Source organism: Rhamphochromis longiceps, linkage group LG6 (assembly GCF_057381845.1).
Source record: "Rhamphochromis longiceps isolate RC_006_pf linkage group LG6, R_longiceps_female_GT1.1, whole genome shotgun sequence".
Taxonomy (NCBI): Eukaryota; Metazoa; Chordata; class Actinopteri; order Cichliformes; family Cichlidae; genus Rhamphochromis; species Rhamphochromis longiceps.
In genome coordinates this window covers 16,865,283-16,892,685 of record NC_140562.1, presented here as the reverse complement: position 1 = coordinate 16,892,685, position 27,403 = coordinate 16,865,283, and the positions used below count along the sequence as shown (strand labels likewise).

Sequence of the window (27,403 nt, the reverse complement as noted above, 5' to 3'; positions counted from 1 at the left end):
CAAGATTTGTTACTGAAATGAAGTGACTCATCTGCACTGATGGAATGAATGAGTGAATGACTGACATTCAATGGGACGAAAAGCAAATCCCTCTATATTACCCTTCATACTTAAAGTGTAATATAAAATGTAACCGGATTATTACACTTAAAGTAGTAATAATTAGTTTCTTTGTTTATCATAACAAAGTGTCAAATGACAATTTCAAAAGGAGGTTTGCTTGTGCTGGTGAACCCACAGTTAATCTGTACCTCTCCATTACCACAGCTATACTGTTTTGGCTCACTCTCACTGCTCTCCTGATGCTATTTCTATGGGCAGAAGGAAAAAAAGTTTAAGTGAAGAAGCGACTATAAACTCGTGTTACATAAACTGGCTTTTTAAGAATACATTTTGGGGGTTGAAACCACTTCTGCAGATAAATTAGTATGAATTTTGGCATTTTAATGTGAAATGCAGCACAAAATCTGAGTCTCAGCACTGCAGATTAAGCTACTGATGGAGACTAAATTCAGCATTATAACCGCTTTACTGGAAACAAAATTAGATGACAATTGCCAAATTAATCTGGATGGAAAGATAAATGAGTGAGCCGATGTGTAGGTTCTAGGGGAGAGCTCATTGAGGACAACCTGACAATGCAGGAACACTATTTGGACACTCGGGGGATGGAAAGTCTGTCTCTGAGGATTTATTGAGGCAATAAAAGATAAGGTCACTGTGTTGTAGGCTTTAATATTAATGTGCCATTTAATGACCCTCACCATGGACGAAACTAGGTTATCATTAGTGCTAAGATATAGCTCCAGGCAGTTATTTTGTGATGTGCATGTAGCTGCACCGCCAGCAGTGCTTCTGAGAGCTCCTCTTTTGTCAAATAATATATAGCGAAATTCCTTTGAAGTTAGCAAGGTGAAAAAAAATCTCCTTCTCATTTGCAGTCCTCCCCAGCCATTTATATAAATTCCCTAATAAGTAATAAAAAGAAACTAATAATATAAAATCACTAAATACCAGTAAGTCTCAAGTCTTTATCCTCAAGTCTCAAGTCAAGTCTCAAGTAATGTCAGGCAAGTCAGAGTCGAGTCTCAAGTCACTGGTGTAAAAGTCCGAGTCAAGTCACAAGTCTGAAACTTTGAATTTCAAGTCCTTTCGAGTCTTTAAAAAAGAAAAAAAGAATGCAGTTATGCTAAATGTAAATATTAGACCATGTAATTTTAAAATCTGTGTTTTTCTCAACACATGACAAAATAGTGAACTTAGAAAATATACACAAATTGTGAAATTGCACCTCTTTAAAATGCAGCTCAATTAAACCTAGCTCCAAGAATAATTTTCACCGACAGTTCTGAGATAAGCTGCATGTTATTCTTGGATGCGGTTGTAGGACCAGCTTTAAAATCGCATGACAAAAATATCATACACATTAAAAAAAACTGTATCACCAACGTAGCCTGGACAACATTTGCTAGTTAGATGAAGTCAGCTATCTCATCTTAGCATATTTATTTCAATTCAATTCAATTCAATCTTTTTTTTTTTTTTTATAAATTTTATTTTCAGTCACAGCAGCATGTTAACAACAAAACATTGAACATACAGTAGTTTGCTGTTCAGTATTTACAATACCCCAAAAGATAACAGAAATAGAGAAGGAAAAAACAAACAAACAAACCAAAGAAACCCCTACAAAACAACAAAAAACAAACAAACAACAACAAACAAATAGAAAAATAAAATGTATAAGGGACATTCAGCGTACAGTTAGCTATGATAGCGATATAGAGATATGGTATCTGGTCATGATAAGGTGGTCATTTTAAATGTTTCCATGTACATCAAGAATGGCTGCCATGCCCTAAGAAATTTGGTGGTTGAACCTGCCAGTGTATATCTCATCTTTTCTAAATGTAAAAACCTCATGAGCTCCGCAAGCCACTGTTCATGTGTGGGAGGAGCTTCCTGCTTCCATCTTAAAAGTATAAGGCGCCTTGCGATAAGTGAAGCAAAGGCAATAGAATTCGAATAGCATTTTGGCAAAGTGATGTCTTGAGGTATCACCCCAAAGATAGCCGTTAGAGCAGAAGGCTCATATTTAACGTTATACATCTCTGACAGAGTGTTAAATATAGACACCCAATAGGTATGAAGATTGGGGCATGTCCAAAAGGTATGAAGGAGCGAACCTGTTTCTGCTTTACATCTGTTACACAGAGGGTCAGCTCCTGGATAGAACTTGGCTAACTTTTCCTTGGAGATATGTAATCGGTGTAGGACCTTAAATTGAAGGAGCCCATGCCTGGCACATATCGAAGAAGAGTGTACCCTCTGGAGAAAAGATTGCCAGAGCTCATCTGTTATAGTCATCCCAAGGTCTTTCTCCCACTGTGCTTTAAGGATGAAGAGAGAAGGAGATTGAAGATCTAATAGTATAGCATAGATTTCTTTAATCGCCCCTCTCTTATGAACGTTTATATTAATAATTTTATCCAAAGAAGTTTCCTCAGGTAGTTCCGGAAATGAAGGAAATCGACTCTTTACAAAGTGACGAATTTGTAAATAGCGGAAAAAATGTTGCCGAGGAACATTAAACTGCTTCAGGAGCTGCGTGAATGAGGCAAAAATCCCATCTACAAAAAGGTCTTTGATATTTCTAAGGCCATTACTTTCCCATATTTTAAAGGCAGAGTCCATCATGGAGGGTGGGAACATATGGTTTGAGCAGATAGGTGCTTTAATTGACATTAAGTGTAACCCCAACCTTTTCCTACATTGCACCCAGATTCTGAGCGAGTCATACAACAAAGGGTTACGTTTATAGGTGTATAGTTCTAATGGGAGAGCTGAACTCAACAAAGCTGATAGGCAAATTTTGCCACAATTGGATGACTCAATTTGGAGCCAAGCTGGAGTTTCTGTAGTAACATTACTCATCCAGTACAGCATATTACGAATATTTGCTGCCCAATAATAAGACTGAAAGTTTGGCAAGGCTAATCCACCCATTGGCCTAGTCCTCTGCATGAAATCTTTACGAATTCGTGGACTTTTGCCATTCCAAATAAATGCAGAGATATGCTTATTCAGTGTTATAAAATACTTATTGGGTAAGTAGCATGGGATACATTGAAATAAGTAAAGGAACTTGGGAAGTATGTTCATTTTGATAGAATTGACGCGGCCAATTAATGACAGTGGTAAATTGTTCCACCTCTGAAGATCTGTCTCAGTATTTTTAAGCAGCGGGACAAAGTTTCTTTCATAAAGATCTTTGTATGAGTGGGTAACCTTAACCCCCAGATAGGTCACATACCCTGATTTAACGCTAAATTGAAAACCTGAAAATGAAATCTTTCTGGCTATAGAGTTGACACAGAGAAGTTCACTTTTATGCAGATTTAACTTGTAACCTGAAATATTACCAAAACATTCAAAAATGGCAAGAGCACGAGGAAGAGAGCATAAAGGCTCTGACATATACAGCAGGAGGTCGTCAGCATATAAGGATATTTTGTGCTCCTGGTCACCTCTGAAGATGCCCTTAATGCAACTGTCAGCTCACAGTTTAATCGCCAGTGGTTCAATTGATAATGCAAAAAGAAGAGGGGATAAGGGACAACCTTGTCTCGTACCACGGAGAAGTGGGAAATAAGAAGAGAATAACGAATTTGTTCTAACACGTGCCATAGGTGAGGAGTAAAGTAACTGAATCCATGAAATGAAATTAGGGCCAAATCCAAATTTATGCAGAGTATAAAACAGATAATCCCACTCCACCCGGTCAAATGCCTTCTCAGCATCGAGTAATAAGGCAATTTCAGGGGTTGTAGTTGACTTGGTGTGTAATATGTTCAAAAACCTGCGCAGGTTGAAAAAACCATGCCTACCCTTCACGAAACCTGTCTGATCTGGAGAAATTAACAATGGTAGATGTTGCTCTAGCCTGAGAGCAAGTGTTTTTGACAGTATTTTTAAATCTACATTTAAGAGTGATATAGGACGATATGATGAACACTCTAATGGATCTTTATAATTCAATTCAATCTTAATTGGCAGACTTCATGTCCATAAAAACAAGACAAAAAAAAAAAAAAAAAACACACACACACACACAACACTCCCCCCCCCCCAACACAAGGTATACACCATTAAATATATATATGTATATAAATAAGTATCTAAAACATTTGTAAAAACATAAAACCATAATATACATAAAACACAATTACTTAAAATAAATCAATAAATACACAAACACTTTAACCAGTGCTTTCTGAGACTGGATGAGTAACGGGAACCACTCACTGTCGGATCTGTGAGTGCTAAAATTATACTGTTACTCGAACCATCCAGTCGTTCTCTAAAATTGAACATTAGCTTCCTTAAAAGTGCTTTAAAAGTCCAAACACCCACAGCTACAAACATCTGGCTGGCACTACCACTTCTAGGTATCCTGCAAAGGATTCTCATCGCATCATTATATGCAACATGCAGCTTCTGCATGCTACATTGTTTGTAGGATGACCACAAGGGGGCAGTATATAGCGGTGTGCAATACGCTTTAAACAAAGCCACTTTAACTGGAAGTGAACAAAAGCTGAATTTGCGTGCAATAGTATTTGCCTGCACATAGAGCTTACACCGTTGTCTGTATATGTCATCATCATCATTCATTTGCTCAGTAATAAAGTGACCGAGGTATTTCACCTTTTTATGAACTTCAAGAGTTTTTTGTGCCAGTTTAAACAAAGGGAAATTTAGCTGTTTATCCTGCTTGGTTCTACATATCAAAACAGCACTTTTAGCAGCATTGTACTCAATGTCATATTGCACACCATATTCAGTACAGACATTAAGAAGATCCTGTAACCCAGCACTGCTTGGACTAAAAACAACCAGGTCATCTGCATACATAAGATGATTTATCAGTGCTTTACCTAATATACACCCAGTGTTACAGGCTCTCAGTTGTATGGACAAATCATCAACATACAAATCAAATAAAATTGGAGACAAAATCCCACCCCGTCTAACACCATTGCTGACACCAAAGGGGGCAGAAATACTGCTTCCCCATTTAACCTGCATGTTCTGATGAGCGTACCAGTAAGAGAGAATCCTCACGATGTACTGAGGAACTCCCCGTGTCTTCAATTTATCAAAAAGTTTTCTGTGGTTCACTCGATCAAAAGCCTTAGAGGCATCAATGAAAGACATGAGGACAGATGAATTTTTAGCCCTGTACAAACTGACTATTTCCTTGAGTGCATATATGCACATGTCAGTGCCGTGCTTTGAAGCCAAACTGATTATCCAGAGAAGAGATGAACACACTAACTCTGTCAAACAAGATTCTTTCTAACACCTTAGATAAAATACTGGCTAGTGCAATTGGCCTGTAATTATCCAAGCAGCTCACTTTTGCAGCTTTGTCCTTCATAACTGGTACCAGTAAAATACACAGCATTGAGTCTGGTAATATGCCATGAATCATAAACCCAGTGAAACAGAGTGCTAAAAGAGGAGCTAGCCTTACACTAGCATGTTTTAAATGTTCTGCAGTGATGTGATCCAAACCAGAGGATTTATTATCAGACAACCTATGAATGGCTTCATATACTTCATGTGTCCTTACACTTATTGTGTCATTACTCATGTCAAGATTGTCCTCATATGGTTCACTTTTTATACAGTTAAACAACGCACTGTAATGCTGTCTCCATAATGCTGCAATGTTATCTGCCCCAGAAACACCTTCAACAGTTGATGGTAGAGATGGTTTACAGTTATTAAGAGCTTTCACCTCTTTCCAAAAATCTGCCGTATTATTACACAGCATTTTCCTGGCCAAAGAATCTGCTCTTAGCATTTGCTCATTTTTAGTTATAAAGCGAACAGCGTACTTATATCTGGCATTCGCACATTTTTTCTGTTCAAATTCTGGGCCTTGTTTAGGTCTTCCAGCCATGGCCCAACATTTATAAGCTATGCGAGCTTCATCATGGTACATGGATACATGTTCTTTCCAGCCAGGTCTGATGTTAGGTTTCTTATGCTTATATTGTTTATCAAGCAGTGTGCCACTTTTATACAGAGCAGTCACTATATCATCATACATGGAGCAGAGTAAATGTTTATGCACAGCATTCTTACAGTTGACATCTTTGCACAAAATAGCTTCTTTATTTATATGCATATTAATAATCATACGGTTCTTGGAGTGAGTGCATACACTCATGAAGTTTAGTAACTTCCGGTCACTGCAACAAGTCCAGGTACAGTTTACCGACGGATGGGTGCAGGACCTTGAAATGCACCGTGTAGAACGAAAGACCATCGTACGTATCATACGTTTACCAATCTCACAAATCGTCGTCATAAATACACATTCCTTAACCGTTTATTAATAGGACCTTTGAGCTCAACGGTAATTAATTAGTAGTGGAAATAATTTCTGGTTCATCACAGAAATGTAGCAGTGACAACAATACTGTATGCTGTAATCGTACTGGGCAATTAGTGATACAAAAAAACCTGTTTTATCCTGTGAATAAACGTATATGTTTTTGTCAATGTACCATAATAACAGAAGCGAAACGCAATATTGTGTCAGGACAATTCACTATTTATGCACAATAAATAAAGGAGCATAGCGCCACAATTTCTGTTCAGCGCCAGACTTGCTTGTAACCTATATCACCAATTATGTTATGAAAATGACGTATTAACTACTAAAAAACACTGACCTTCGTGTAAATGCTTGGAGCAGACTAACCTGTGAGCTGGAGGGTTCTGGGACGTTATATTTGATCTTTGAATGGCTGCAATCCAGGCCACCCGTCGCGTCTTTGTTACTTCGGAAACATGGCTCGAACAATTTCTCTTCAACGACGTAATCCGATAACAACCGATCTCTTTACCCGTCGGCTTCCCGTGGCTGTCATGCGACCGGCTATTGCAGTTAATAATACAGCAGCTTCTTGACATTTTTGTGTTTCTTTTTATCGCTGTATAACTGATTTTAATTGAAAGCCTGCGTGCGCTAGTACCGCTTGCCACGAGTTCCCAGAATCCTTTGCGGTTCTACCCGTGAATGACGTCACATTTTCAATCCCTATATAATATGCATGTTAAATTTTATATTTGGGGTAAAATATCAAGTCTTTTCAAGTAAACCGGTTCAAGTCCAATTCAAGTCCCAAGTCATTGGTGTAAAAGTCCAAGTCAAGTCACAAGTCTTAGAACATTTTTTCAAGTCAAGTCTAAAGTCATAAAATTAATGACTCGAGTCTGACTCGAGTCCAAGTCATGTGACTCGAGTCCACACCTCTGCTAAATACTAAATGTTTAGAGCGAAAACCTGCATATATTTGTATATGCGTGTGTGTGTGTCTATCTGTGAGTGTGGCAGGGATGTTTGGGGGTGCTGGATGTGCGTCCCTCCCCTCGGTTCGGACTGTCCAATAGGAACAGCGGGAACCGTGAGCTCTCCCAATCAGCAGCGACGGATGATAGTGAATGGAAGTTTAGTTTTTGAGTTTGGGATAGATTACCGGAGAGATTAAGAGAGAGGCTAACGCTGTGAAAAAGTAATTTCAAACTAATGTCAATATAAGTTTGCGCTCATAAAAGAGTAGGTGCGCAGGAGCTGCTCGGATAAGTCTAACCAACAGCCCTCACTCTCTCTCCCCCAAGTCTGTGCGGAGGAGAGGAGGGTGGCAGGTGTTCAGTGGAGGGAGACGCATCGCCCCAGTCGGCTCCCAAAGCCTCAACAGGGTTCCGACACGGAAGAAACCAGCGAGGTGAAAACAAAACGCCGCAAACTGAGGATAGAAACTCTCGTGAGTACGTATGGACAGCGATAAAAAACAAACAAACATATATTTGAAGTATTGCTTTTTCCCGGGCTCGTGCGAGCTCGCGGGGGACCGTTGAAGACTCTGGATAAAACAGCGAAAGGCTCCAGTGTCGCAGTAGCAGCAGCGAGAGTAACGTTACCGTCTGGCTCTGAGCGGCTGGTCTTTCACTTAAAACCTGCCACTTTGGTGTCTCGCAGCAGCGCCTCCACGGCAGTGCACCCGTACTAAGGTGGAGAAAAGTCTCGGTTGTTGCCGAGAAACTTGAAATCCCATTATTTTTGTGAACCTGTTGTCTCATTTTTCCGAGTAATCCGAGCCGCGGCGCATTACCACACAAGTTAGCCGGACTGTGTGGCGTATGCGCGCGGGCAAACAGTGTCCTTGTGTGCGAGGGAGAAGAGTGGACACAGTTTCGACCCACGGACATTCGAGTTTAACGTGTCAAATTGGATATCTGTTATCTTAAGTTTTGCTCAGATAACAGAGTCTCTTAGAAAGAGACTCGGGTGCCCTTTCCACACTTTGTTTGCTGACTAAATCCAAGGGAATTCACCGAATCAATTACTGGATTGATTTTTAGAGCATGCAGCCATACGGGCAGACTACGGATGGATAACTTAGGTGTTTTATCGCTTCTCTGTTAATGCGACCGCCGTGTAAACGGCTAAATGACCCGCGGGACAAATCCCCGGTGAAGACATCAAAACAAGCGCGGATTTGAAGTCGATAGCAGAGAATAAGCCGATAAGTCTAAACACACAGACACACACACACACACACACACACTCTAATGTATTAACTCGATGGTCGGATCAATCCAGATGGAAATGAGGTAGACTATCACAGGTCGTGGAAAGACACGGACTCCGCAGCCGCTGCAGTTAAGAGATCACGGCTCCGGTACATCGTGAAGCCCCGGACAAGTGAGGGAAAGTCAGTCTGCCTGTTAACCGAGCCTCCTTACCCCCACAGCCTGCCTAGTTGCGGAGTGAGAGTTGGGAGTTTGTCAGCAGTGACAGCTTTACCCCGGGAAGGGCAGAGCTGAAGCCTGCCCCCGCCACCAGCACCTCCGCCACCCATTCGCAGTTCTTCTCATTCGTGCGCAGGGCAGAGAGAGACTGAGAGTTGCAGAAGCAAAGCGAGAGAAGCGGAGCCTTTTCCCGCAGGATGAAGCCGGGAATTAGCTGTCCGGGATCTCCGGAGCGTGTGGAGGGACCCGCTGCAAGGAGCCGGGAGAAGATGGTGATGGGAACCGTGACGACCCGGAGAGTGAGCCGGTGTCTGCCTCTATTTCTCCTGCTCCTTCTCGGCAGCAACTGCCACATGTTGCACGGCCAAGGTATGAGCTGAACTCTCAAATGACAGATGATGCAGAGCAAATAAGAATGTTTCTCATTAGATTTTTAATGCGGGTTCTTTAGTTTTTTTCATAGTTGATGTAAGCAGAAAATCTATTGTCTTAATAAACACCCCTTTGTCAGACCCCTTTGTCACTGCAATCATGCTGAACAGGAGCAAGAAGACATAAAGACCCTAAACTGCAAAAACAGTGATTTAACATATTAAGTTTATCACTTGGTGGAGTTCTAATCCATATCTGCAAGAGGGGAAAAGAGAGGGTGGTTTTATGGGGGTAATTATATTCTTGTGTTCAGAGACAGAAAAGGCTAGGTATTTTGTGCAGTGCGTGTATTAATTATTATTATTGTTATTATTATTATTGTTTCTATTCATACTATAAATCGCAGGATTAAGTTATTGAGGATGTGTGTGTGTGTGTGAATGGGGGGGTGTCTTAGTGTTACAGTTTCCAGGCACTGATAATCCCCCTTTTATGCAGTGACCTGCTTAACTACAGCTCTTGATTTGGCACAGAAACACACAAATGCACAAACATGTAGATACACACACACACACACAAACATGCAGCCTCACACAGTGTGTTCATTTAAGCCGTATCCCATTTTGGCGTTGACCCTGTTGCTTAGGCAGGTGTCCGGATTAGTATGAGACTTGTAGCTGCGTGCTGAGTGGAGTAATTGTTGAATATTGCAACAGGAAAGGAGACAGATATGATGAGATATTGATCCCTTACCAAAGGTGGAAATGGTTGGTTGCCTTGTTCTAAGTATTTATATGTTGTTGTTGTTTTCTTTTGTCGCCACAGTGGAAAGAAACTGCAGTGGTTGTGCTATGAATGTGATTTTTTTTTTTAATGTACCTCATAGGAGGATGTGAGAGTGGGGAAACAAAAGCATGGAAAAGGTCAGGCTGGTGTTGACATGCAGTTTTTCTCTTGATCACAGATGGTGTGGTGGGCAGAACGTAAGGCTGAGAGTTTGGGGTAATGAGGAGGAGGAGAGGTGGGGGTCTTAGGAATGTCTGCGCGTGTGTGTATGTGAAAGAGAAGTGTGGGGGTGTGCTATTTGTGAACGTATGGAGGATATGTGCAAGCGGTTTAAGTGCAAGAAAAGTGCCCGCATGAGTGTGAAGAAGGGAAGCGGGGAGGGTGAGAAAGTCAAGAGTGTGGCTGAGAGGGCAAGGAGGTGGTGTAAGAAGGAGTAGAGGAAGGAGAGAAGGGAGTGGTGAGGAAAAGGGGTGAAAAGAAAACGGTGCTGGCTTGGAGGAAGAATGCGGCGCACCGTGCTTGTCACTCACAAAGCCTTGCCTGCAGTTCAATCAATGATGACGGTATGACAACACCTCTGTGCATGTCAAAAGTTGCTCTCCTCTCCCTTCTTTCCCCAGTTGTCACACTCTCCCATCTTCCTCCCTCCCTTGGTCTCTCCCTCCCTCCCTCCCTCCTGCCAGCGGCTGCAGAGTCAGCTCCTTCTGTCCTCCTATTAATGTCAAGGTCTCACCACCAGCACCCAAGTTACCACACCCCCCAATTTTCCCACCATCAAGCCCAGCAGTCCCTTTCAGCTGTCTGGGTTTAAGGGGGGGAAGGGGGTGAATTGGAAATTAGTGAAACAGATTGGTGATGAGGCTGGTTGTGGTGAAGGGGTAGGGTGGTGGTGGTGCGGGTTTATTGATTTGATAAGCTGTGCCAGGCGGCCAATCGAAGACTGTAGATTTTCCAGGTTCCGAACCCTTTATCCCCAACATTTATCAGGACGTTTTATTTTAGGAGGAAAAGGATGAAATTCATGAGCCAAGGTTGATCCTCCTGATCTCCCCCATCCCCTCCCCCCCTCCTTACAACCCACTCCCTCCACCCCTGCCCCTCTCCCCTTTTCACTCTCTCTCTTCTCTCCGCCAATCGATGCCCACACCCGTCCTCATAAATGCGAGGGGGTTTATATGAGCCAACTCGCGTCTCTGGGAGCACATTTAAATAAGCTCATCGATCTTTCATTTTAGAGTTTAAGTGACGGCAGCATTTTACTGTCCCCCCATCCACCCACCCCCACCTCCATCTCTCATCTGCTCACCTCTCCACCCTCCCTTCTTTATTCATAACTCATCCCCCCCTCACCCTCCAACCTCTGCCTCCCTGTCACGGAGTGGGTTCTGCTCCACAGCTGTTTGACTGATTCACATTTCCAGCATGGATCCAGACAGAGCCTCATTGTAGACTTTACGTATATTCTGGTGAAGTCAAGGATAGGTCACATGCGCAGTGTTTCCAAATGTTAATCATATTCTACATCAATAACAGAGGGAGTCCAGAAGGCTTTACTATCTTTAATATAGCTGTTCAGTGATGAAAAACGATTTCTTGGTTTTTCTAAAAGCAGCCTTTTTTTTTAGGTTCTATACCAAACCCAAACCACTCATGACCACTGCCGAATAAAGTTTGAAAATGTGCAGGAGTTCACGTGTACAAGACACGTTAATGTATACCAGTGGTTCCCAAACTTTTTTTGCTGGGCCTCCTTTGTTTTACATGAAAAATGTTCCTGCCCCCCCAAACCCCCCTGCGCTTGCACACACACACACACTAACACATCCTCCAACCACACACCCCCATATTTTGCTCCATTGCGGTTTATTTCACACCTCAAACATTTAGTAAACAATTAAGCAAATACAAGTAATCTGCAATAAAAGACATAATGATAAAATAAACTACTAACTCTTTTACGCTACCTCCGAATCTACACGGGTATTTTTGGAAAAGCAACTGTTTTGTCCACACGTAAACAGCGTTTGGAATCACCAAAACTGAGATTTTTTAAAACTCCTTTTTTGCGTTTACATGTGGACGAGGAATACAGAGTTCGTCACGCAACGTCAAAGGTATGTGCCTTTTTTCACGTCATGCTGTGCGCCACGTTATTGTTTACATGAGAGGAATTGCAGAATGGCAGATAGAGACAAAATACTGTTACTGTTAATCTGACTATCCTCAGGTTTTACATTTACTGTCCATCCATTTACAAAGGCAGAGGCGTCACGGTGTGATTATTTTACGTGTAGTTGTTTTTTTTTTCCTGTGTAATAAAATTCAACATTGCTATCAACACATTTTAAAAAAAAAATTCCTCTCTGTGCAAAATGGGTTTAAAAACATAAACAACTGTGGGATACTGTTTGTCCGTGATTTGAAGAGCCCAGGGCGTGCTCCCAACGAAGGGAAAATCAATTTTGCAGGGGAGACCTACCTCGGCACTTGTGCACGTGAAACCAAAGGGACGATATGCTTCACCATATTTTATAGTCTTTGGCTTAGAATGAAGTTGGATTGGAAACATGTTCAGCTATGCTTCATCTCCTGTTTTGCGTTTTTGTGGGCGCCCTGTGCTAGCAGTGTCCAAGCGTTTTGTTTTTTTCCTTTTCATACCGCGCCCCCCCCCCCCCCCCCCCCCCAACCATGGCTCTGCGCCCCCCTTAGGGGGCGGGCCCCACACTTTGGGAAGGTCTGATGTATACAATGCCAGTGGTCTTTAAGAAGCCTAAATTGAACGCAGAGCTGTTATGCTAGCAGCTCCATACTAGTGGGTGTAGTGTTTTATGAATCACAGTTCAAAATAATCCTTATTTATCTTGGTGAAACGCCTCAGCCGCTCATCATCTGTCCAAAACAAGCTGTTTTAGCTCGCTTCCCTTTACGGCCACCCTCCCTCATTGGCTGCCTCCTGTAAATAAAAGGCTTGAAAAGCAGCTGCTGTGCTTGCAACCAGAGCTGTGTGCCTGAGATAACTATTTTAAGTATATCCCAGAGTAGAAAAAATGTATGTATCATATATCAAAAAACAGATATATAATTAAACTGGACCTATAAAAGCATTGTTGGTTCAATATAGTGTGAAAAATACAGCCTTTCCAGGCTTAAATCTGACTCCAGCATGCCAGCTGTTAAACCACTGCTCTTCTCTCAAGTATAAAAAATAAAGTGGAACGGAAAAGTTTTCCTTCTAACCATGAACTTTGAAGCTGCTTCCTTCGTCCTATGCCGGGAAAAGACTTTCACCACAAAGCTGACCCACTTAGTGGATCTATCAGTGTGTGATTAGGTTTGATATGACACATGCCATTGGCTCTGCTAAGCCGGTACTTGGTGCTGATTGGTCCACTGGGCATGCTTAAGTGAATTGAGGTCAGAGATAGGACATTATATGGTGGGCTGTGGGCTGGGAAGGTTCAGAGCATGATGTCAAAACCCAAATCAAATAGATTAGCATGCAGTTTGATGCACAAACTTCCATCCTCAAGTACACACTAAAGTCCTTCCCTCTCATCAGTGTCAAACAGCAAAAGCGGACGTGGAAATTTGCTTAACCTTGGAGTAATGAGGAGAGGGTAGATTAGAAGGCTCATCTAAATGATGATCATTGTCAGTGCTGCACTCGCTATTCATGTTTTTTAATTAATTTTATTATTTTTTTACTCTAGTGACAGCATCACCAATATTATGCCGTTATTTTCCATTTTTCATCATCTTCCACTGATGGTCTCACATTTCTGTGGCAACCTTTGCTTGGAGCTAAGAAAAAAAAAGCAATATTTTAAGAACAGTAGAAGCAATTTGTATTAGAGGCTGTTTGTTACCAGAGGCGTTATTGCACCTTTCATTACTTTAGCTTGCAACCTGGGGATTTTGATACAATTTAAAATGTACATGTAATGCTTGTTATGCACATGTTCTTTCTCTGCTCACAAGTATTTAATGCCACATTTGAATTCTGGGGGGATGGTGAATCTGTGTGTGTGTGTGTGTTTTAGAGTAGACCAAACATTGGACAGTGTGAATACATGTGTGTATGGGGGGTTGTCTGATAGATGTCAGGTTAGTCAGGTGTTAGAGGAAGTGAGGTCCCTGGTCGACTCCCTTATTTCCTGTCTGTCAGGAGGAACAAATCACCACGTTTCCACTGCCACCTGACACTTTGTTCGCTGTATGTGTGTGTGTGTGTGTGTGTTGGACTGCAAGAGAGTTTGTGTGTGTATCTAACTGTTTCTGTGTGCATGCTTGGTATGTGAAAGAGATTCTGGTCTTGACAGGACTACAGAGTACATACAGTATGTGTTGCTGCCCGTGCACATTGTTTTTGTGTGTGTGTATGTGTGTTAGACTGATGCTAACCCTCTATCACGCCTAAGTGTTTCTTTCTCAAAGCCGAAGAGGTGGCAGTTTAAAAGAAACAACAAAAGTTCCCTAATGGAAGATAATCACCTGTGTGTTAGTCTGTGTGTGTGTGTGTGTGTGTGTATAAAAGTAAAGTACATCTTTTCTAGCTTTTTTGTTCAAAACTTTGTTCATAAACCCACATGAGCGCTAATATGGCTCTTTTTTGGTGAGTCAATGAGGTTGTTGTAAAGAGCTCAGTCATGCCATGATCCCTACTCTACTACAGTTCTACTATGAATGTGGAGAGTTAAAGGTATAAAACAGTCAACATATAGGATAAGGCGCAGATATAATTGCCAGAGGCGTTGTGCGTTTTTCTCTTTCTGCTCAGTTTGTGCTTCTGCCCAGTCAGAATGGTATTTTGTCTTTGTGAAAAGATGCATTTTGCTGGAGTTTTACCTCAAAAACATCCTTCAGAGCTTTGAAATGTGAACCAAGCGGGGTAGAATGTGGTTTTTCTCACTCTCTGTCTCTCTCTCTCTGGCGTCCTGTCTGTTTTGCTTCTTTTTGCTTTTCGTTTTTTTGGTGTTTGTTCTTCCAGTATCGTTCGTCTTCTTTTTGGTGTTGGATTCTCTCTTCCTTCTGTCTCTCTCTCTCCACGAGGATAAAATAATCTATTGCTGCAGGCCGCACAGGTGGAATGGAAGCTGTTTTACTGTTTAGGCCTTGGTGTTTATTATGTAAGATGGGGGAGGAGGCTGCTATTGATCCACTCTGTGTATGTGTTCGAGGAGTTGGAGGACATCGCACGGAAACCTTATCTAGTATTTTTTTTCTATTTCTCAAGCGATTTATCGAAATGAAGCATAATGACTGCAAAACATGCACAGTTGGTGGTAATCGTAACGAAGCAAAAGACACAGAGATTGATTGGCCGACAACAAGACAGAGAAGTTCTTGTTCATGCATGCACTCTCAAGTGCTGCTTGTTATCTTAACTGCTAATTTATTAAGTGTCAACTCATACATGTAGTGTGTGTCCCCCTGTGGAGATTTCCTATTCACATACAGTGAATTTTGTAAGTTTAAGGGCTGTACGTCAGGGCTGACTGGCACATTGGACGATTGTTTGGTCGATACACTCTCATTTGACCAAAGTCTCGTTGGTCAGACAATCAGCAGTGTTTCTTTAATCAGGGGAAAAGTGCTACATCAATAGCCTTCAAGGACTGTGCACTTAGTTTTTGGAGCCTGAGCTTTGGACTTGCCCAACCTAATGAAACCTAATGAAACTTGCTAGATCTAAGTATTTTAATATTTACCTTTACATATACTTCAAGGTCAACTCCAGACTGTTTGACACCATACCACAAGACATTGGTGTGACCTCCCTGTGTTAAATGATATGGCTGTAACTCTGATGAACATTTTTTCTCAGTTAGTTGGTATTATATAACCAAAATATTGAAACTGTTAGTTAATGATCAGTAAGGAGGATGATTGTTAATTGCAGCTTTATTGTTTAAAGATGCTCGGTGCGGGTAGCTCATCACATCTGTCTATGATTCCTGTTGTTTTTCTTCAGTGAAAAAGAAATTACCAGCAATACTGATAATTTGATAAATCTGTTCATAAATCTGAATAAATTCAACATGGAACAGGTAAGTTGTACTATTAATCACAAATACTCTTTTTTTAACAGGCTATGTTGAAAACATGCATAGGAAATATTTCATATATAGTTATTTTGTCTTTCTGCAGCCCATATAAATATGTTAAAATCCAATATTATGCCTGGGTAGTCACAACTTTAATATGTGACATCCACCCAACAGAGAGCATAGTGAGGGACAGGCAGGTTTGCTGAACAGCTGCTGCATAGAGGAACCAAATCAGCTCACTGTCAGGAGGGAAATTCTTCTCCTGGTCTGAACCTGAAAATGATTTTTTATGTTGTATAGTGGAGCGTCTGACATTTGGCTTTAATGTTAAACACTTGTTATTGGAATTAAATAGGACAGTGACCTCTAAATTCAGGTTTTGAGCGGTTTGCCTTAGGGCTATAGCTGTGTCCAAAGGTAATTAATTAATAATGCATTGTTCAAATTTGGTAAGGATCTAATTGAGATCAAGCCACAAAGAGTCAAAGCAAGACTTTCTAGTGGTTGCTGTGCACATTATTGCCAGTTACACACTAATATAATGCGACCTCTGGCTATTGGGAAACCAAAATGGCTATTAGCAGTTGTTGTCAAGGAGAGTTATTGTCAGTGGTGAGGAGTGACAGTGCTTGCATAGCAGCTTGGTAAGACCTCACAAACTGTGGCATATGGTCTTGAGTCTGATTTCGCAATATTCTGCAATATTCTTTGACAAAATCATAATGTATAAGGTGTGATTTATTTATTTATGGTAAACAGTTACTGAAGTCAGTAAATTAACAAATAAGCACCAGAGTAATTGAGTTGTTAGGTACAGCCATAATGCTGACAGGTCTGTTTTTCTATTCTACTTAATGCTGAACTTTTGTTTTAGTATTCTGAAGGTGGTACTTTTACTTTGTGAAGGATCTCGTTACAGTTCATCACTGTTAAGCTGCTAAAGAAACAGGTGTTTGCAGGAGTTGGTACCAGAAAAAGGAATCGACATAGAGTGAACAGCAGACTTTGCATTGATATTCACGAGGTGAACAAAAAAACAGCTCCGTCTATATAGTTCTACTTGATGGTCAGATGCAAGTAAGAGGTAATTTTAGACCAACTAGTGGGCCTGCAGCTCTTGTTTGCTCATTGTCAGACATGTATGGTTAATTTATCTTGTTGTTCTTTGAACCACTGTATATTGTGAGATGAAAAAAATGGTTGTTTATAAAAATTTTACGAAAGAATAATAAATATATATGTTTTTTAGTCTTCCTCTTGTACTCTATATATTTATTGTATAATGGAAAGTAACTAAAACAAACAGCATTCGCTGGTAGTTACATTAATTACTTAATGACACTTAATGACACTTAACTAACAATTATTAAAATGGGGCTGACTATTTGTAAATGTTGATATGCCTATAAATCATAACCCTAAATAACTAGCAGTAATTTAGTAGTAATAACATACTACTAAATTACTGCTACAGATTAGGGCTGAACGATATATCGCATTTGCGATAATATCGCGACATGATCAAGTGCAATTTTCTAACCGCAAAGGCTGCGATTATACTCTGGACATGTCCAAATTCATGGGCTGCATCCTCCTGAGGCCGCATTTGTAGACCGATTACGTCACAGCGACGCGCCGAAGGCTGTCCAAATTACTACCATATCCCAGAATTCATAGCGCGGCCCAGCCAAACTCCAGTTTCCAGCAATGGCGGCCGCTACTAAGTTTTAAAATTACTCATACTAATCTTTCTGGGTCACAAAATAAACTTTTAACATATTTTCAGGCGAGAAAGTAGTTGTGTAAACATCAAATATCTGCTCGGTTTATCAAGATATCGCATATTTGCAAAAGTGCTTCGACGTTTTCAGAGGCGTCTGCTACCCACCAGCTCGACAGCTAGCCGGGAGCTCGAGGGTTACTGATGCGACCGAGAACGGCACAACTCCCGGCACATCATTTTCAGATCACCGCGGAGTTTCGCTGCTCGGGTTAAACGTAATATATAAGTCACTTAGACAACCTAAAAATGTTATTGTTGGGCTTTTTTCAGTGTTTTGTTTGTTCGTGAGTAAATCGGTTTGGCTGAGATTAAAGTTATTAGATTAGATAAAATAAAACTTTATTAATCCCCCGGGTGGGTTCCTCCTTGGTTTTCACACAGCTGACTAAACGTCAAACAGAAAACTTATTAAACAGAAGTATGAGACAGTCGAGAATTTACACCAGTGTCTGGTTATATTTTAGATAGCAAGAAGCAGACGGCCGAGTTTATTAAACTCCACCGAGACAGCGGTGACGCTAATCAGAAGGCTAGACCGTCCAATTTCCAATTTTATTAGTTTTATTTATTTAATATTATTTTTTAATTGAATGACTGTCTAGTAGTTCACAGATGTCGAAAAACTGAGTGTGGTAAAGCCACAGATTTTTTTTATGTATATTTCTGCAATCTGCACATTGTACTGACTTTCATTTTAATGTTTACACCAGGGTTCCTTGTCACCACTTTATGCTCAGATGTTTGTAAGCTAAAAATAAACTATTGTGTATGTTCAAATATACTGTTGTGATTGAAGAAGTTAAATAAAAATGTCAGTCATCAATTCATGCATCACCTCATGTCATCATAACAGAGGTCTGTCTTCCAGGAAAGAACAGTTTAAAATTAATGTAATATAGTATTGGCCATACTATATGATGTATTGCTTGTCTTTGTTTAATAATACAGAAGACAAAGACCTTAAAAAATAATCGCATATCGCATCGCAATCGCAATATTGGGGCAAAAAATCGCAATTAGATTATTTTCCATAATCGTTCAGCCCTACTACAGATGATTATGATTTCACTCTCAGTTAACTGTGTAGAATGGTAAAGGCACAACAGATAGGAAATACAGCTAGCCAAGTGTTAAAAGTTAAACTCTACTCATAACTAGGGATGAGTATCGTTTAGGTTTTATCCGATACCGGTGCCAAATCGGTACTTTTGAAACGGTGCCGGTGCTCAAACCGGTGCTTAAAGAATGGAGAACACAAAATTGGTCCAAAAACCTCTCATGTTCAGCTGTTTTTTTGTAAAAAGATAACAATGTTAGCCTTTTCTGCAGCTATGGGGCATATATGGTATCACTCTTGGCTGGAAGCAGTGCTTAATCAATGGAAAAAACACAAACTTTGTCCAAAACCTCTCATGTTTAACTGTTTTCCACTTTTTCTTTGGTCATTTTAGCCTTTTTGGCCAGGGTGAAGGGAGTATCTGCCATCAAACAGGAAGACAGCCGCATGTAGCTATGATGAGGTTTGCTAGTTCACCTTACATGCATTAATGTAATAACGTGGTTAGCCTACTCAACGTAAATTACACACGAACAACATTAAGCTACTCACGCAGAGAAGAACGGCTGCTGCTGCCATCATCATCCGTCATCATTTCTGCTACACTGGCAGGGCTAGGGGCCAGGACTCTCCTCTTCGGGTTTTTGGGGGATATTGCTAACTCCGGGTCCGATAACAGGCACCACACCCGCAGTAGATGTGCTCGGTGTGAGGTCTCGCAGCAAGCTATCATACGGCGCATTTCTGGGCTTTTAAAAAAAACGCTATGCGTCGCCAGGTGTTTCATCGGATTTGAGGTGTTACCTCCTTTGACAGTATCACAGTATCAGCTTAAAGCACTTGTTGCAGGCTGCTGAGTTTGTATATTTTGCTGTGAAGTACAGCCAGACTTTTGACCACTTCGCCTTGGGCATTTTTAATCTGTAGCTCTGCTCTAAAAGAACGCACGTACCTGGACCTGCCTACTATCCTCAGAAACGTAAAATGATTGGCTAGAAGTGTATCACAGCTCAGGAAAAAAAAGCACCGAAATGTGCGCTGCTTTTCGGTCTGGTTACTACCGTTTATGTCAGAACCGGTGCCATGATGGCACCGGACACCGGTACCCATCCCTACTCATGACTGTTAAAATGTACGTGTAACGTGCATATGAATATACAAATTTTGCATTTGGTTCAAAAACTACATATGTTTGTGAACTGGCAGAAAAAAATAATAGTTTTTATTTGGAGCAAATATTTTAATGAATCACGGAATAGATGTTAAACATTTTGTTACCTTTGGTAGTCTATAGCCTAGGCTTAATTAAGATTGAACCAGTTGTTTAGGAGGAGTTTGAGAACAAACACTACGATCAACATAGTATGGTACTTAAATAAGCCGAGGTTCATATTAACAGCCTGTTTTTGACATTGTCATTAATAATACCAGAGCAATACTATATTGCTCTGGTGCTCAGTAGAGCCTTCAACACTGAGCTGAAACATTTCAGTTTTTTCTTTTTAATAAATGAATAAGCATTTTCTGACTGAGTTGTTTGTATTTTTTGTGGAATGTAATCTCAGCTGATTGTTCCTTTTGAGACCTTTGGGTGTTTTCTCTCTACAAAATCTTATTAAGAAAGATGTGAAAAGCAGGGAAGCTAAAGGTACCAGACAAAAAATAAAAAAACACAAAACACCTTGTCAATTATGAAGCTTTGGGAATATATATTTAAAAATGTCAAGAAGTAAACTGACACAGTACATTCTTGTTTGTGTGAGCATCTCACAGCTTATTCTTTTTCGATAACCCATATATGAGAAACGTTATGTCCTTTTTCAGTGCTTTACAATAAGCTGCAGCCAGACGATGATGAAACAAGAACTAATAAGTGAAAGCCGCTGTGATAGCTTCGTCATATGTAGTCCATTTTATGGGTTTTAATGGTATTACGCACTTTGAACCCTGTGATAACAGTAATCACTGCAAAGTTATGTACAGCTGAGTGCCTCTAAAAAGCACCACAGACAGGCGCATAAGGATTAGCCTCTAATCAGGGCAATAATTAGATGGGTTTCACATGGAAAAATGTTTGTGAAACCTATTTTGTATATTAGCACTGAAAGTTGTTTGCTGCATATTTCATAGCTGTACCAAGTATGACCCTGTGACATTTTATTTACCACCATATTTCAAGTGTGACTGTAGCTAGTTAGCAGATTATTTTCTCCAGGTTGTTGTTTTTTTTCTTTCTTGGTAGATCTGAAGAAGAACTCAGAAGAAGTTTCATCATTTCATCATTTAATTAAAAATTGCAAAGCAGCAAAGAGATCCTTCTTGTGCTGTTCAGAAGAATATCATTTGAGCTTTGTTTATTTTAGTTACTGAGTATGATATGAAAACGACTTCTTTCATTTTTGCATAAACTGCTTCCCACCACCGTTTGTCTTTTATTTGAAACTTGAAAATCAGGTTAGGAGCAAGCACCACCAAAACTAAACTGTCATGACCAAAATGTGACCAAAATGATTCTTGTATTTTAAGAAATATATAGTCATAAATGAGAATGACAAAAAAATATATAACTAGCAGTTGCTGAGGTTGTTAGATCAGTGTTAAATCAGCACTTGTTAAGTCAGTTTCCTAGTATTTGAAGCTAGTATTGTCTACATCCATGTTTACTAGCTTTCAGTCTTATATTTCCTTGTTGTTCTTGGATATTGTTTAGTATATTATAGCACGTTTCCTCCACATTTTGAAATGTGGAAGAGTGTGAAACCCCTTTTAGTACTGTGTTGCATCACCTACGTGCACGAGATAAACAAAACAGTGACCCATTTACAGGAAAAACAGTTCAGTAGAAGTACTGGAAGCCTACGTCTACCGAGGGAAACTTTACAAACCTCCTACCAGTTAATTAATAATATGGAAGAATAGGCATTTGTTCAATTTTATGTAAAGTGGTTTTCTTCTGACTAGGGTACATGCTATAGTGTACGTCCTTGTTTTAGTGCTACTTTACAGTAGATTACTGTAATTTGTTAGTAGTCAGTGTAAGTCTGTAATATTGCAGCTATAGCGGCCAAAGTGTTGCATGCTGTGTAGGAGTTTTCCACATAGAAACTTAAATATACACATACTGTATTTCTCCATACATGTATATACAAACAGCAAAAAACAGAAAATCTCCTTTTTGATATTTGACTGAAACATCAATGTATGATGAGAATATGAAGTAACTAAAACTTACTTCCTTAAAATGACACCGAATCATCACAGATTTCAGGTTTCCCAGTGAGTTACAAAAAGCAATCTAGGAACAGATTTCGCTTTACAGGAACAACTGGTGGAGCTAAAATAGCAGGTGGCTAGAGACACAGCAGACACACACACACACACATACACGCACACACGCACACACACACACACAGCCTCCTTCCTAATACCTGGGAAATGCCTTTAAAATCCTACACTTGTACTGCCAGTCATTTAGTGGCGGCACTAGATTAGTCGAAGGCTTAACAGCAGTCTCACTGTGAGGTGGAGACAGTGACTTTTTTTGCCTCATCCAGATGGTTTCAGTCAGTACTGGGATTCAAGCGGGCAACCATCCAGTGTATCATACCCGAGGCTGTCTCTTTTTCTCTGCACTTTCTGTTTATCTCTCACTGCGTCTTTTCTTCCCCCCGTCTTACTTTTCTACACTTTTTTCTTTAAGCGAAGCCACTTTAACTGTAGCCTCCACAGGGTGTGGAGTGATATAGAATGATTGTTCAGTGTAGGGCTGCCACGATTTGTCGACTAGTCACGATTACGTCGACTATCAAAATCGTCGACGACTAATTTAATAGTCGACGTGTCGTTTGAAGCTTTGTAAGATCACAAAAGACGCAGGAATAATAGCAGGATTTAAGAGTGTAATAACGGACTGAAACAGAAGATGGCAGCACAGCATGTACAAGGATGCCAGCTGCCGTTAAACCCCGAAGAAGAAGAAGCAGCTGTGTCCCAGAATTCATAGCGCCGCCCAGCTTAGTTTCCAACAATGGCGGTAGCTAGTTAGTTTTAATATTACTCTTATTATTCTTTCTGGGTCACAAAATAAACGTTTAACATATTTTCAGGCGAGAATGTAGCTGTGTAAACCTCAAATATCGGCTCAGTTTATCAGGACACCACATATTTTCAAAAGCGCTCCGACGTTTTCGGAGACGTCTGTTACCCACTAGCTCGATAGCTAGCCGGGGGCTAGGTCACTAGCGCCGTGAGAACACCGGACTCCCGGCAAATTGTTTTCAAACCCACCGCTGTCTTTCGCGACCCAGGTTAAATATATATGAGTCACTTAGATAAATTAAAAATGTTGTTGTTTGGCTTTTTTTTTTTTTTTTTGTATTTTATTTGTTCCTGAGTAAATCGGTTTGGCTGAGATTAAAGTTATAGTTTTTACACAGCTGAATAAACGTCAAGCAGACAGCTGATTATCAGAAGTGTGAGATGCTGGAGAATATACTCCGGTGTCCTGTTATATTTTAGATAGCAAGGAGTTTATTAAACTTTACCGAAACAATCTGCAAATTTCATTAAAATTGAATAAACTATCATCTTGTCTTTATTTTTAGTTAGCACCTTAAAAGCTTAAAGCTGTAAGCTAATGATAGTTATATAAGAGCAGATGCTGCTGGTGCAATAAGCTGTAGTTTTACATCCAGTGGATGATGATCTGATTAGTCGACTAATCGCATAAATAATCGGTGACTAGTCGACTATCAAAATAATCGTTTGTGGCAGCCCTAGTTCAGTGCAAGATGATCAAGGGCCCTCTTTCCTGGGCTTCCTGCACTAAACCTACCTGGATGAGACTCTTTATTTGTTTGCATGTGCCTTTTCGTTGTGATGGGGCCAGCACGAGCTATTTGAATAGGATCTTTGCATAGTCATGGAATATTACTGAGGTCAGGCTTGGTCGAGCACAAATGCGGGAGTGTACGTTGCTGTTTTTATGAGAGCAGCATGATTTACTCGTTCAGTGTAAGGGCTTTGCCCCTGCTGCAGGTGTGTGTTCTTAGCTTGACGCGTTTGATCTGCCACAGGTGCTTATGAGGGTGGCTTTGTGTGTGCGCGTGTGTGTTCCTGGACACTCGTTTGCTTATGGTGATTTATGCTATAGGCTCAGAGCAAAAGAGACCCTTTTTGATCTCATTCAGGAACAGGCAGGAAGTACTATACTCTGTGTGTGTGTGTTGGTGGGTGTGTGTGCATATGAGAGAGACTGTGTCTGGCCAGAGGTTTTTAGCTCAGTCCTTTGATCCAAGTAGAGGTGGGCATACCTCTGTGAAGAGCCAACCAGCATTATAGAGACTTGGCTCGCACTACAGAAGTGTGTGTTTGTGTGAGAGAATCAGTGTGGCAGAATTGTGTGGCCAGAATAAAAAACTTGTGGCTTGCATTTACTACATGCACATGTGCACACATCAACACCCTGCTGTGCCTGCTGTTGTCTCATTATTAATTATGATGAAATAACAACAGTGTTCATGTGTCTTTAATTTCAAGACTGGTGGGCAGTTCTGGGGTAAACCCACCTTTTCCTCTGCCTTTGGCACTGCTTATGAGCTATAATGACTTTATTTAATGATTAGATGATATTAGATATTTATGTTTTTGCATATTGGCCAACTGATACATTTAGTTTTTAACCACATTGGTTCTCTGAGTAGCGAATCATCCTCTGTATCTGTTTTCTATCAGCTGGGGTAGATCACCATAAGAGGTTTTACAAACTAGATTGCTTCACATGGGCCCACTTTTCTGCAACTGGAGTGGATTTGTGCCATCACTTGTAGTACAGAAGTACTGTGGTCATGTTTTTGATGCTGACTAGTGCTGGATTGTGAAATGAATTGCTTCTGCTGTTTAGTAATGTCTTCCTGTATGTACTTTTCCTATGTTGGTTGATGAAATCAATGTTTTGATTGACTTGGGGTTGAGTAGATAGGAATCAGGTTGGAATATAAAAAAAGCGGGGGAAAAGCAATAAACCTGAAAAAGCGATAAAAAATGTAGTTTTGATTGATGGATTAGGAAATAAATGGACAAAGATGGATGAGAAGATATGCTGATGTGAAGAAATGTAATCAAGAGGAGAAAAGTAATTCAAAACGAAAGTAAAAAAGAGGGAGAAGAGTCAGTTATGGGGGTCACTGGAGTAGAGAGATAGATGAGAAAAGTCTGCTGAGAAACTGAGATAGAGATAATCAAAGATTCTTAGTCAAGACAGATGAAGTGAGCTCCTCAAATAAAAGACTAAGACGTGGGAAAATAGTTGGCTAACAGACTTCCTTTATCTAATTTTTAAATTCATCTCTCACTCACTTCATCTTTCTCTCCAATCGTTGCCCATCACTCTTGTCTTCTATCCCTGCCCTGCCTTACATCTTTCTTTCCTTTCTACCACTTATTTCTCTTCTCCACTCACTGTAATTGGGAAGGGGAGGTGCGCACACATTCATCTCATTAAGTGCATACACAGGCCCGCACACAAACACAACACCATTCTCAGAGACATTTTGTTATCCTATAGTAAAATGAATTTGTGTGCACTGAGCCACAAGTCGTCTCTCACAGGATTCACTTTATCTTGTGAATGTGGGAGTAGAAGGAGAGAAAGGCAAACAAATGAAAATAAAATGAAAGCATTCGAGCGAAAGAGAGAAATTAATTATCTTGTTTGCCTGTTGATGCAAAACTTTCAATAGTGCCCTGTGCTGAGCTCCTGTGCTGAACAAACACACTACACGCAGCCACACACACACATACGCAGCCTCTCACATGCAGACACTCACACACAACCTCAGTCATCTTGAGTTATATCCCAACCTGGAGGCTCAGCTGTGTTGTCTATGGTGGTTGTGCTTGACTCAGCAGAATGTTCATGGCAGACAACAGTGCCACTCATTTTTTTGTATGGCCGGGTGCACTTCCAACCTGTCATCACATCACTCCGCTGGACATGACATTTACCTTTGAATGCTTGTGAGTGCAGCAGAAATGTGATTGCAATGTCAAGCATCAGATTCATGCAATACCTGTAGAAGTGGTTTTTTGGGGGACGTGAGTGCCTTATACCCAGTTTGCGGTAGAAAGTAACAGTTGTGGAAGAACAACAAGAAAATACTAATTATTTATGAAGAATTATGGGAAAAAACTTGCACGTTGGTACTGCAGTCTGAAAATGCAGGAGAAGGCTTAACTGCCACTACACTAATGGTTAAGTAAAAATGCATTTTTCATGCAAGCCCTCACCAGATTACACCATGCATTTTGTGCCGCTTTCATATGACAGCAAAATAACAATCTTTAATGAATTTTACGTTTAATTATCTTCTCTATTAAAAAAGACACAAAATTCATCAAACGGATCACTTTGGATACAAAAGACCGTAAATGAAGCGATTGACTTGAGAGGACCAGTTTTATGAAAGATGATACCAGGAGGAGCGATTTGTTTACAGTGTGTGGGGATCCAGTTTATTGGTTGATTTGTATGGATACTTCTGCATCTTATGTGTTTAGGTGCATGCAATCGAAAGTTTCGAACACAGTCAGTTTCATTATATCAATTAATCAATCAATCAATCAATCAAGTCTTAATTAACTTAAGTTTATTTGGTTTTTAATGTACTTAAAAACCAAATAAACACAAAATTATTGAAAGCAATCATATTCACATGGCAAAAACCCTACCAAAACCTGAAATGCTTACTTATTTCATTTGAAAAGGAGGAGTAACAAAGCCAACACACACACACACAGACACACACACACATGTGTGTGTATATATCTATATATATCTATATATATATATATATATATATATATATATATATATATATATATATATATATATATATATATATATATATATATAATTATTAAACGGCTTCTGTTTTTTAAACTGAATTATATTTGTGCATTTTTTTCTAATCCTCTTCCATATGATTCCACTAATTCACTTCACAGACTGCTCTGCATGCTCCTCATTGTTGTCGTTATATATAAGGTTATTAGCTGTAATCAGTTGTGTTCTGTAAAGAGTTCACAAGCAGCCATTAAATTAGACTTGGAACCTGTAGTTAGGATCCCTTCATATACAATCTGTCATACTATACTGTGATATATATTTACAGTAAGAGTGTAAAAAAGCATTTATTTAGCTAATTTAATTAAACTTTAGGCCACAGACAGTTATATTCAAGATGTTAGTTCGACTCTCAGTTCAGTCGTTGCTGTTGCCAAAGTGCATTAATGCAATTTGCTTCTAATATTGCTTCATAGGAGGGGAGATTGGATGGCTTATGAAATGTAAATTTACTTTAAAATGGGCATTATTTTCTACTGAAAGCATATTTGTGTTGCTCTCTGTTAAATATTTGGGCTGTAATACAATAATATTCATGTTAGTCTGCTACGTGACTCAATTTTTAACCTCAAACAAGCTGGCCTAACTGACTCTTTTCTCGCCATTAAATTGTCTGTTGCTGATGT

The 27,403-nt window shown here is 40.1% G+C and overlaps 1 protein-coding gene across 2 annotated transcripts in view; it reads left to right on the top strand.

Annotated features, from left to right (window-relative positions):
* The first annotated feature begins 7,561 nt into the window (after positions 1 to 7,561).
* LOC146667769 (protein sidekick-1-like) overlaps positions 7,562 to 27,403 on the top strand; it is a 289,559-nt gene continuing 269,717 nt past the window's right edge. For both annotated transcript variants that reach the window (XM_085409457.1, XM_085409456.1), the window contains exon 1: positions 7,562 to 9,198. In XM_085409457.1, coding sequence (XP_085265583.1) covers positions 9,027 to 9,198 — 172 coding nt within the window. In that variant the 5' untranslated portion in view covers positions 7,562 to 9,026. The remainder of the gene's footprint in view (positions 9,199 to 27,403) is intronic.